At 37.7% G+C, this 13636-nt stretch overlaps 1 protein-coding gene across 1 annotated transcript in view; it reads right to left on the bottom strand.

Annotated features, from left to right (window-relative positions):
* Positions 1-344: 344 nt before the first annotated feature.
* The window catches only part of CASD1 (CAS1 domain containing 1), a 77539-nt gene continuing 64247 nt past the window's right edge, over positions 345-13636 (bottom strand). Inside the window, exon 18 of the mRNA XM_060157049.1 lies at positions 345-1808. Coding sequence (XP_060013032.1) covers positions 1542-1808 — 267 coding nt within the window. The 3' untranslated portion in view covers positions 345-1541. The remainder of the gene's footprint in view (positions 1809-13636) is intronic.

The following is a 13636-nucleotide window of genomic DNA, read 5'->3' as shown; positions in this document are numbered from 1 at the left end:
GAGGATCCCACATGCCGCGGAGCGGCTAGGCCGGTGAGCCATGGCTGCTGAGCCTGCGCGTTCGGAGTCTGTGCTCCGCAACGGGAGAGGCCATGACAGTGAGAGGCCCGCGTACTGCAAAAAAAAAAACCCAAAAAAAACAAAAAAAAAAACTTTAACATTACTAATAAAACAATGTTTTAACTCATGGGCAGAAAGGCAGATTATCCTCTGAAGCACTGATAACTAAATTCTTCTTTAACTGTCACAGTGACTTACCCATATATGCTAATAGATTGAAAAAGTAAATTTAAGCTGAGGAAATGAATTAGACATTTGAACCAAGCATTAATGGATCCAGCTTTAAAAAAAAAAGTTTAATTGATACTTTACAATACAAAAATAAGCATCCACAGAATGTTTATTTACTGTTTAAATTACTCCATATTTTCATATACCATGAACAAAAATATTTTACCCCATACACAGTAACAGCAAACAAATACAATCTTTCAAACATTAAAATTTATAATCAAATCTGTACAACAGATAAATAAATTTATACCTCTAACAGTTAGCTTGTAACAAAACCAAAAACATACATTGCCCAAGGTCACCGGTTTACTTAAAATTCTACTTATGGTTATACATCTCACACATAACTTGAATCTTTACTACACTGCACAAGTTTAGGTTGATAAATATTTTTTTAAAAATAGGAGGGAGTAATAGGAAATACCAAAATGGTTATAAAGAGCTTCCAAACATTGGAAATAATATACAAAATTAGATGGGGGAAAGCATATTCAATGGATCCACAGGGTAACTGGGATTACACTGGTATAGCTTAAAGAAAGGAAACAGGTGAATGTTTGGACTAGAAAGAAAAAAATGGCCTTTTTATAAAAAGCTACAACAGTATCAATGACAAAACCCTGTCATGGAGCCTAGAACAAATTTGAGACAAAGTGTACAAAGATTTTAGGCTTATATACCTGAAAACCATAGTTAGGAAGAAAACTCATGTCAGGAAACATAACAATCAGAACATGAACACAGAAGACATACTGTTTGTCATTCCACATCATTGCACATATAAGAAAACAATATTGCAGTCTTTCTTGAGTAAGAAAGTTTTCAACGAAATAGGAAGTTCCATGATGAATATAGGTGCATACAATTTTATTACCACAAATTTAGTAAATATCAAAACACTCAGTGGTGTCACTAAGCTAATTATCTGTATTTTTTACTGGAAAGGTAATTATTTCCCTGCCTTCATAGGTTAACTTAAAATCACTTATAAAAGGAAATACAGATCCAGTAGAAAAGACTTTTCACATGCAGTCCTATACAATGCACTCTGCTTCAATTTTCTTCAGTATTTCACATCATATATGTACATTTCCAAAATATACAACCACATATGTTGAACAGATGTCACTGAGCTATCTTCTTGTCACACAAATTTTTATTTACATATACATTTGTATCTTCAGATAGATGCTATTCTCCTCCAGGTAGACACAAAGTTAATCTGAAGAGTTTAAGGTTTTAGTATCCTAATGTCTTGATTTATCTTGAACAGATGATAAGATGAGGAGTCCACAAAAAAATGCAGCTATACATGCCAATCTTTTCAACAGAGATGAGTTATCTTTAGGAATAATAATCTGTGCAAGATCATTAGTGATCTGAGAAATTTCATGTGCCACACAAACAAATATGAAAGTGCTGACAATAATGTTGAGCATAGGGTTTCCAGGTATGAGTACCAAGATACCCCTTGTGTCTGCTGCCAGCCATATGTGATACTGACAAATAAATAGCTGAAAGGAAAAATATGTCAAGTCAGAAATGTTCAGAGGGTCCATGAATATATTACAGATTTTCCTAATTTAAACATGATAGCATAATTACGTCAGAAGGCTTTTCCAAAACCACTTAATTATGTTTCACTGTTGGCCTTGAAAAGTCTAGCGTCTAGTGTCCAGAACTCCTAATTGCTGAAGCACTGCTTCAAAGTCCCCAAGAAATGAACCACCAGGAACCTTGTAACTTTAAAAACATTTGTCAGCTGTCTTCTACATCATGCAATGATATATGGACTTTTGTATTCAGACGCCAAATAAAGAATTACTGTGTGTGTGTGTGTGTGTGTGTGTGTGTGTGTACACGTCTGTACTACATGTATATTTGTGAATATACTTATGTATATGTGTATATGTATGGGAAATGGCATGTTTTTTAAGATGTCCTCATGTTTGTTCTGCACCAGACAAATGTCTTGAATTGCATTTGAATGTTTCAAAAGTATATTTCAACTTCTATGTGAGTATACATATTAGAGGACACAATTACTACTTTTGATTGTGATTACAAATGTGGTTCTACCATCACACTGCTTCAAAATATCAAAGATTAGGAAAATGCTTAAGCTACTTCAACAAATATCAACATGCTGAAGAATGCTAAATTCTATACAATCTCTCTTTTAAAGGAGACTTAAAAAATAGGACATTCAGAGACAAGATGGCAGAGCAGAAGGACCTTGCTCTCAGGAGAACATCAAAAAATTAAAAAGACTGGAATCTTCCAAAACAAGATATTCTATTTCCAAAGACATAAAGAAGAAACCTGAGATAGTAGGAGGGACAGTCTCATGATATAATCAAATCCCATAGCACCTGGGTGGGAGGACCGCAAACTGGAGAATAATTGTATCACAGAAGTTTTCCCACAGGAGTGAGAGCTCTGAGCTCCACACCATGCCTAGAGGTTCAGCATTGGGAGGAGGAGCACCCACAGCAATTGGCTTTGAAGGCCAGTGGGGCTCAACTGCAGGAGCTCCACAGGATTGGGGGAAACAAAGACTTCACTCTTGGAGGATGCACACCAAGACCCAGGGCAAAAGCAGAGACTCCACAGGAGCCTGGGCCAGAATTACCTGCTGGTCTTGGAAGGTGGCAGGCATAGCGGGGACCTACGTGAACTTTGGCTAGAGGCAGCCATCTTGGGTCCTTTGACTAAGACCTGGTTGCACCCAACTGCCTATAAGCTCCAGGGCTGGAACACCTCAGGCCAAAAACCAAAAGGGCAGGAACACAGCCCCACCCACCAGCAGCCAGGCTGCCTAAAGACTTCTTGAGCCCACAGCCACCTCTAGACACGCCCCTTGACATGGCCCTGCCCACAAGAGGGCCAAGACCCGGCTCCACCCACCAAAGGAAGGCACTGGCCTCGCCCCCCCCCCCCCAGGAAGCCTGCACAAGCGTCTAGACTGGACTAACCCACCAGAGGGGAGACACCAGAAGCAAGAAAATTATGATCCAGCAGCCTGTGGAACTGAGTCCGAAAACAGGTCAGAACTACCCTGGGACCAGCTGGTCCCTGGCCCTTGGGTGACGAGAGGGGAGTGTAGTGCTGGGACATACAGGACATCCCCTATAGAGGGCCACTTCTCCAAGGTCAAGAAACATAACTAAACTACAACATATATAAAAACACAAATAGGAAATTAAAATGAGATGGCAAAGGAATATGTTCCAGATGAAGGAACAAGATAAAAGTCCCAGAATAACAACTAAGTGAAGTAGCAATAACCAGTCTACCCAAGAAAGAGTTCAGAGTAATAATGGTAAAGACGATCCAGTAACTTGGGAAAAGAATGATGTACAGAGTGAGAAGTTACAAGAAGTTTTTAGCAAAGAATTAGAAAGTATAAAGAACAACCAAACAGAATCGAAGAATACAATAACTGCAATGAAAAATACACTAGAAGGAATCAATAGTACAATAAATGAGGCAGAGGAATGAATCAGTGAGCTGGAAGACAGAGTGGTGGAAATTATTGCCATGGAACAAAATAAAGAAGAAAGAATAAAATGAGTACAGTTTAAGAAACCTCTGGGACAATGTCAAACACACCACCATTTGCATTAGAGGGGTCCCAGAAGGAGAAGAGGGAGAGAAAGGACCTGAGATAATACTTGAAGAGATAATAGCTGAAAAATTCCCAAACATGGGAAAGGAAACAGTCACCCAAGTCCAGGAAATTCACAGACCCATACAGGATTAACCCAAGGAGGAACATGGTGAGACAACAGTAATCAAATTGACAAAAATTAAAGATAATGAAAAAATATTAAAAAAAAAAGGAAAAAGCAACAAAAAACATACAAGGGAATCCCCTCAGGAGTATCAGCTGATTTTTCAGCAGAAACTCTAGGCCAGAAGGGAGTGGCACAATATAAAGTGATGAAAGGGAAAAACATACAATGAAAATTACTCTACCGAGCAAGGCCCTCAGTTCAAATTAGATGGAGAAATCAAAAGCTCCACAGACAAGCAAAAGTAAAAGAATTCAGCACCACCAAACCGGCCTCACAACAAATGCTAAAGGAACTTCTCTTGGCAGAAAAGGCCACAACTAAAACAAGAACATTATGAAATGGGAAAGCTCAGCAGTAAAGGCAAACATACAGGAAACACAGGAAATCATCTACACACGAACATGATATCTAAACCAGTAACTGTGAGAGAAGGAAACTACAGAAAAGTAATGCAGGATATTTGAAATGCATTTGATATTAAGATATCAGAAACTTAAAACAATCATGTATAGACAGGTATATCAAAACCTCATGGTAACCACAAACCAAAAAGCCATAATATACACACAAAGAAATCCAAACATAACACTATAAAAATAGGCATCAAATCACAAGAGAACAAATGAGGAAAGGAAGAAAAAAGACCTACAAAAACAAATCCAAAACAAACATAATGGCAATAAGGACATACATACTGATAATTACCTTAAATGTAAGCAGAGTAATTGCTCCAAACAAAGACATAGATTGGCTGAATGGATGCAAACACAAGACCAGTATATATGCTGTCTACAAGAGACCCATGTCAGACCTAGAGACACATACAACTGAAAGTGAGGGGATGGAAAAAGGTATTCCATACAAATGGGAATCAATAGCAATACTCATATCAGACAAAACAGACTTTAAAATAAAGACTGTTACAAGAGACAAAGAAGGACACTACAGAATGATCAAGGGATCAATCCAGGAAGAAGACAGAACAACTGTAATATGCACCCAACACAGGAGCACCTCAATATACAAGGCAAAACGTTAACAGACATAAAAGGAGAAATTGACAGTAACACAAAAATAGTGGGAGACTTTAACACCCCACTTACATCAATGGACAGATCATCCAGACAGAAAATCAATAAGGAAACACAGGCCTTAAATGACACATTAGCCCAGAAGGACTTAAATGCTATTTATAGGGTGTGCCAATCGAAAGAGCAGTAGGATACACATTCTTTTCAAGTGCACATGGAACATTCTCCAGCATAGATCACATGCTGGACCACAAAGCAAGCCTGGGTAAATTTACAAAAACTGAAATCATATCAAGCATCTTTACTGACCACAACACTATGAGATTAGAAAATCAATTACAGGAAAAAAGCTGTAAAAAACACAAACATGTGGAGGCTAAACAATATGGTACTAAACAACCAATGGATCACTGAAGAAATCAAAGAGGAAATAAATACCTAGAGGCAAATGAAAAATGAAAACACAACAATCCGAAACCTGTGGGAGGCAGACAAAGCAGTTCTAAGAGGGAAGTTTATAGGAATACAATCTTACCTCAGGAAAAAAGAAAAATCTCAAACAACCTAACTTTACACTTGAAGCAACTAGAGAAAGAACAAAACAAAACCCAAAGTTAGAAGAAAGAAAGAAATCATAAAGATCAGAGCAGAAATAAATGAAATAGAGATGAAGAAAATAATAGAAAAAAATCAATGACATAGAAGCTGGTTCTTTAAAAAGATAAACAAAAGTGATAAACCTTTAGCTAGACTCACCAAGAAAAAAGGGAGGGCTCAAATCAATAAAATTAGAAATGAGAAAGGAGAAGTTACAATGGACATCACAGAAATACAAAAGATCAGAAGAGACTACTACAAATAACTATATGCCAATAAAATGGACCACCTAGAAGAAATGGACAAATTCTTAGAAAGGTACAATTTCCTAAAACTGAACCAGGAAGAAATGGAAAATATGACCAGACAAATCACAAGCACTGAAATTGAAACTGTGATTTAAAAATTCTCAACAAATAGAAGTCCAGGACCACGTGGCTTCACAGAATTCTAGCAAACATTTAACACCTATCCTTCTGAAACTATTCCAAAAAATTGCAGAGGAAGGAACACTTCCAAACTCATTCTATGAGGCTACCATCACCCTGATACCAAAACCAGACAAAGACACCACAAAAAAAGAAAATTACAGGCCAACACAAGTGATGAACAAAGACAAAAAAATACTCAACAAAATATTACCAAATCAAATCCAGCAATACATTAAAAGGATCACAGAATCATGATCAGGTTGGGATTTATCTCAGGGAGGCGAGGAGTCTTTGATATCCGTAAATCAATCAGTGTGATATACCACATTAACAAATTGAAAAATAAAAACCATATGATCATCTCAGCAGCTGCAGAAACAGCTTTTGATAAAATTCACCATCCATTTATGATTAAAAAACTCTCCAGAAAGGGGGCATAGAGGAAATCTACCTCAACATAATAAAAGCCATATATGACAAACCCACAGCTAACCTCATTGGCAAAGGTGAAAAGCTGAAAGCATTTCCTGTAAGATCAGAAACAAGAAAAGGATGTCCACTATCAGCACTTTTATTCAACATAGTTTTGGAAGTTCTAGCCATGGCAATGAGAAGAGAAAGAAATAAGGGATCCAAATTGGTAAAGAAGAAGTAAAGCTGTCCCTGTTTGGGGAGGACATGAGAGTATACATAGAAAATCCTAAAGATGCTACCAGAAAACTACTAGAGCTCATCCATGAATTCAGTAAAGTTGCAGAATACAAAATTAATACACAGAAATCTCTTGCATTCCTATGCTCTAACAACAAAAGATGAGAAAGAGAAATTAAGGAAACTATCTCATTTACTACTGCAACAAAAAGAATAAAATAGCTAGGAATAAACCAACCTAGGGAGGCAAAACATCTGTATATTGAAAACTATAAGATGCTGATGAAAGAAATCGAAGATGACACACACAGATAGAAAGATATACTGTGTTCTTGGATTAGAAGAATCAATATTGTTAAAATGCCTATACTACCCAAGGTAATCTACAGATTCGATGCAATACCTATCAAGTTACCAATGGCATGTTTTACAGATCTAGGACAAAAAAATGTTAAAATTTGTATGGAAACACAAAGGACCTCAAATAGCGAAAGCAATCTTGAGAAAGAAAATGGAGCTGGAGGAATCAGGATCCCTGACTTCAGACTATACTATAATGCTACAGTCATAAAAACAGTATGGTACTGGCACAAAAACAGAAATACAGATCAATGGAACAGGATAAAAATCCCAGAAATAAACCCACACACCTATGGTAAATTAATCTACAACAAAGGAGGCAAGAATATACAATGGAGAAAAGACAGTCTCTTCAGTAAGTGGTGCTGGGAAAACTGGACAGCTACATGTAAAAGAATGAAATTAAAACATTCTCTAACATCATGTACAAAAACAAACCCAAAATGGATTAAAGACCTAAATGTAAGACCGTATACTATAAAACTCTTAGTGGAAAATACAGGCAGGACACTGTTTGACATATATCACAGCAAGATCTTTTTGGATCTGTCTCCTACAGTAATGGAAATAAAAATAAACAAATGGGACTGAATTAAATAAATGCTTTTGCACAGCAAAGGAAACCATACACCAAATGAAAAGACAACCTGTAGAATTGGAGAAAATATTTGCAAACAATGTGACTGACAAGTGATTAATCTCCAAAATACACAGCCAGCTCATACAGCTCAATATCAAAAAACAAAGAATGACTTCTCTAACATGGGAAACAGTCACCCAAGTCCAGGAAGCGCAGAGAGACCTGTACAGGATAAACCCAAGGGGGAACACTCCAAGACAAATATTAATCAAACTAACAAATATTAAATACAAAGAAAAAGTATTAAAAGCAACAAAGGAAAAGCAATAAATAATATACAAGGGCATCCCTATAAGGTTATCAGCTGATTTTTCGGCAGAAACTCTGCAGGCCAGAAGGGAGTGGCATGATATATTTAACGTGATGAAAGGGAAAAATCTACAACCAAGAATACTCTACCTAGCAAGGTCCTCATTCAGATTTGACAGAGAAATCGAAAGCTTTACAGACAAGCAAAAGCTAAGAGAATTCAGCATCACCAGACCAGCTTTACAACAAATGCTAAAGGAGCTTCTCAAGGCAGAAAACATAAGAGAAAAAATGAGGAAGGGAAGAAAAAAGACCAATTAAAACAAACCCAAAACAATTAAGAAAATGGAAATAGGAATGTACATATCATTATCAATAATTACCTTAAATGTAAAATAATTAAATCAATTATTACCTCAAATGTAAATGGATTAAATGCTCCAACCAAAAGACATAGAGTGGTAGAATGCATACAAAAACAAGACCCATACATATGCTACCTACAAGAGACCCACTTCAGACCTAAGGAACATACAGACTGAAAGTAAGGGGATGGAAAAAGATATGCAAATGGAAATCAAAAGAAAGCTGGAGTAGCAATACTCATATCAAAGTAGACTTCAAAGACAGTTACAAGAGACAAGGAAGGACACTACATAATGATCAAGGGATCAAGCCAAGAAGAAGATAGAACAATTCTAAATATATATGTACCCAGTATAGGACCCCTCAATATGTAAGGCAAATGCTATCAGCCATAAAAGGGGAAAATGACAGTAACACAATAATAGTGGGGGACTTTAACACCCCACTTACACCAATGGACAGATTATCCAAACAGAAAATTAATAAGGAAACACGAACCTTAAATGACACATTAGACCAGATAAATGTAATTGATATTTATAGAACATTCCATTCGAAAGCAGCAGAATACACTTCCTTCTCAAGTGCTCATGGAACATTCTCCAGGATAGATCATATCTTGGGTCACAAATCAAGCCTTGGTAAATTTAAGAAAACTGAAGTCATATCAAGCACCTTTTCTGACCACAATGCTATGAAATTAGGAATCAATTATAGGAAAAAAAACTGTAAAAAACACAAACACATGGAGGCTAAAGAATGTTACTAAATAACCAATGGATCACTGAAGAAACGAAAGAGGAAATCAAAAAATACCTAAAGACAAATGAGAACGGAAAAAGACGATCCAAAACCTATGGGATGTAGCAGTTCTAAGAGGGACGTTTAAAGCAATACAGTCTTACCTCAAGAATCAAGAAAAATCTCAAACAACCTAACCTTACACCTAAAGCAATTAGAGAAAGAAGAACAAACAAAACCCAAAGTTAGCAGAAGGAAAGAAATCATAAAGATCAGAGCAGAAATAAGTGAAATAGAGACAAAGAAAACAATAGCAAAAATCAATGAAAGTAAAAGCTGGTTCTTTGAGAAGATAAACAAAATTGATAAACTTTTAGCCAGACTCATCAAGAAAAAACAGGAGAGTACTCAAATTAGTAAAATTGGAAATGAAAAAGGAGAAATGACAACAGACACCACAGAAATACAAAGGTTCATAAGAGACTACTAAAAGCAACTATACGTCAATAAAATGGACAACCTAGAAGAAATGGAAAAATTATTAGAAAGGTACAACCTTCCAAGACTGAACCAGGAAGAAATAGAAAATATGAACAGACCAATCACAAGCACTGAAAATGTAACTGTGATTAAAAATCTTCCAACAAACAGAAGTCCAGGACCAGATGGCTTCACAGAATTCTAGCAAACATTTAGAGAAGACTTAATATCTATCCTTCTAAAACTCTTCCAAAAAATCACAGAGGAAGGTACACTCCCAAGCTCATTCTATGAGGCCACCATCACCCTGATACCAAAACCAGAAAAAGATATAACAAAGAGAAAATTACAGACCAATATTGCTGATGAACGTAGACACAAAAATCCTCAATAAAATACTAGCAAACAGAATGCAACAACACATTAAAAGGAACATACCATGATCAAGTAGGATTTATCCCAGGGATGCAAAGACTTTTCAATATCTGCAAATCACTGTGATACACCACATCAACAAACTTAGGAATAAAAACCATATGATCATCTCAATAGATACAGAAAAAGAAAAAGCTTCTGACAAAATTTAACACTGATTTATGATAAAACTCTACAGAAAGTCAGCATAGAGGGAACCTACCTCAACATAATAAAGGCTATATATGACAAACCCAAAGCAAACATCATTCTCAATGGTGAAAAACTGAAAGAATTTCCTCTAAGATCAGGAATAAGACAAGGATGTCCACTCTCACCACTATTACTCAACATAGTTTTGGAAGTCCTAGCCATGGCAATCAGAGAAGAAAAAGAAAGAAAAGGAATGCAAGTTGGAAAAGAAGTAAAACTGTCACTGTTTGCAGATGACATGATACTATACATAGAAAAACCTAAAGATGCTACCAGAAAACTACTAGAGATCATCAATAAATCTGGTAAAGTTGCAGGATGCAAAATTAATACACAGAAATCTGCTGCATTCCTATACACTAACAATGGACGATCATAAAGAGAAATCAAGGAAACAATCCCATTTACCATTGCATCAAAAAGAATAAAATTAGGACTTCCCCGGTGGCGCAGTGGTTGAGAGTCCGCCTGCCGATGCAGGGGATGCCGGTTCGTGCCCCGGTCTGGGAAGATCCCACATGCCGTGGAGTGGCTGGGCCCGTGAGCCATGGCCGCCGAGCCTGCACGTCCAGAGCCTGTGCTCCGCAACGGGAGAGGCCACAACAGTGAGAGGCCCATGTACCGCAAAAAAAAAAAATAAATAAAATAAAATAAAATATCTAGAAACAAACCTACCCAAGGAGGTAAAAGATCTGCACTTCGAAAACTCTAAGATACTGATGAAAGAAATCAAAGATGACACAAACAGATGGAGAGATATACCATATTCTTGGATTGGAAGAACAGATATTGTGAAAATGACTATACTACCCAAAGGAATCTACAGATTCAATGCAATCCCTATCAAATCACCAATGGCATTTTTCACAGAATTAGACAAATTTTACAATTTGTATGGAAACACAAAAGAACCCAAATAGTGAAAGCAATCTTGAAAAAGAAAAATGGAACTGGAGGAATCAGGCTCTGTGACTTCAGACTATACTACAAAGCTACAGTAATCAAAATGGTATGATAGGGACCTCCCTGGTGGTGCAGTGGTTAAGAATCCACCTGCCAATGCAGGGGACACGGGTTTGAGCCCTGGTCCAGGAAGATCCCACATGCTGCGGAGCAACTAAGCCCGTGCTACTGAGCCTGCATGCCACAACTATTGAAGCCTGTGTGCCTAGAGCCTGTGCTCCACAACAAAAGACACTGCAACAAGAAGCTGATGCACCGCAACAGAGTGGCCCCCGCTCGCCACAAGTAGAGAAAGCCCATGCATAGCAACAAAGACACATTGCAGCCAAAAAAAAAAAAAAAAGTCCCATAAAAAAACAGTATGACAGTGGCACAAAAATAGAAATATAGATCAATGGAACAGGATCGACAGTCCAGAGATAAACCCACATACCTATGGTCACCTAATCTATGACAAAGGAGGCAAGAATATACAATGGAGAAAAGACAGCCTCTTCAATAAGTGGTGCTGAGAAAACTGAATGGCTACATGTAAAAGAATGAAATTAGAACACTCCCTAACACCATACACAAAAATAAACTCAAGATGGATTAAAGACCTAAATGTAAGACCACATACTATAAAACTCTTAGAGGAAAACATAGGGAGAACACTCTTTGACATAAATTGCAGCAAGATCTTTTTTGACCCACCTCCTAGAGTAATTAAAATAACACCAAAAATAAACAAATGGGACCTAATGAAACTTAAAAGCTTTTGCACAGCAAAGGAAACCATAAACAAAATAAAAAGACTACCAACAGAATGGGAGAAAATATTTGCAAATGAAGCAACCAACAAGGGATTAATCTCCAAAATATACCAACAGCTCATGGAGCTCCATATCAGAAAAACAAACAATCCAATCAAAATATGGGCAGAAGATCTAAATACACATTTCTCCGAAAAAGACATACAGATGGCTAAAAAGCACATGAAAAGATGCTCAACATCATTCATTATTAAAGACCATCATCAAAAAATCTATAAACAAATGCTTAGACAGGGTGTGGAGAAAAGGTAACCCTCCTACTCTGTTGGTGGGAATGTAAACTGGTACAGCCACTATGGAGAACAGTATGAAGGTTCCTTAAAAAACTAAAAGTAGGGCTACCATATGATCCAGCAATCCCACTCCTGGGCATATATCTGCAGAAAACCATAATTCAAAAAGATACATGCACCCCAAGGTTCACTGCAGCACTATTTAGAACAGGCAGGACATGGAAGCAACCTAAATGCCCAGCAACAGAGGAATGGATAAAGAAGATGTGGTACATATATACAATGGAATATTACTCAGCCATGAAAAAGAATGAAATAATGCCACTTGCTGCAACATGGATGGACCTAGAGACTGTCATACAGAGTGAAGTAAGTCAGACAAAGACAAATATATGATATCCCTTATATGTGGAATCTAAAAAAAAGGGTACAAATGAACTTAATCTATAAAACGGAAATAGAGTTACAGATGTAGAAAACAAACTTATAGTTACCAGGGGCAAGGGAGGCATCGGGATAAATTGGAAGATTGGTGTTGACGTACACACACTACTATATATAAAATAGATAACTGATAAGGACCTACTGTATAGCACAGGGAACTCTACTCAATACTCTGTAATGGCCTGTATAGAAAAAGAATCTAAAAAAGAGTGGATATATGTATATGTATAACTGATTCACTTTGCTGTACCCCTGAAACTAACATTGTAAATCAAATATACTCCAATAAAAATTTTTAAAAAACCCATAAATGACCCAATGAAAAAATGGGAAGATCTAAATAGATGTTTCTCCAAAGAAGACTTACAGATGGCCAAAAAGCATATGAAAAGATGCTTAACATCACAATTAGAGAAATGCAAATCAAAACTGCAATGAGGTAGACCTTGGGAGAGGACTGGGGTTGGCTGCACGGAGACAGCCTGAAGGGGCTGGAGTGTGGTAAGGCTGCAGTAGTGGGTGTTCGAGGAAGATGCTTGGGCCTGCCATAGAAACAAAGGGCTATTGTTAAGTGGTGCGTGAAGGATGGGGCCACCATAGCAGCTCATGTGCTGGCCCCTGCCTCACCTTATTGGCCTCCAGGAGAGCGTGCCTCAGCCGCCGTTGCCTTGGCAGGCTCCCACACCAACCGCCACCTTGGCAGGCCCTGGGAGGAGATGTCACTGTGTTGCCCACAAGCAGAGGTGGGGCTGAAACCACAGCTGAGCCCCAGGGGCCATGCAACTCAGAAAGCAGGGCTGAAATCTCTCCCCATGGCTGTGTGAGCCATGGATTAACACCTCTGCCGCTGGCTTTGTAAGTTCAGTGCCTGCGGGACATCTGAACAGATAACAGGTGCCCTGTGGCTGGGAGGTATCTGG

This window comes from Lagenorhynchus albirostris, chromosome 8, assembly GCF_949774975.1.
Source record: "Lagenorhynchus albirostris chromosome 8, mLagAlb1.1, whole genome shotgun sequence".
Classification (NCBI taxonomy): domain Eukaryota; kingdom Metazoa; phylum Chordata; class Mammalia; order Artiodactyla; family Delphinidae; genus Lagenorhynchus; species Lagenorhynchus albirostris.
Note: the sequence above shows the minus strand (reverse complement) of the source record. Positions and strands in the feature narration are given on the sequence as shown.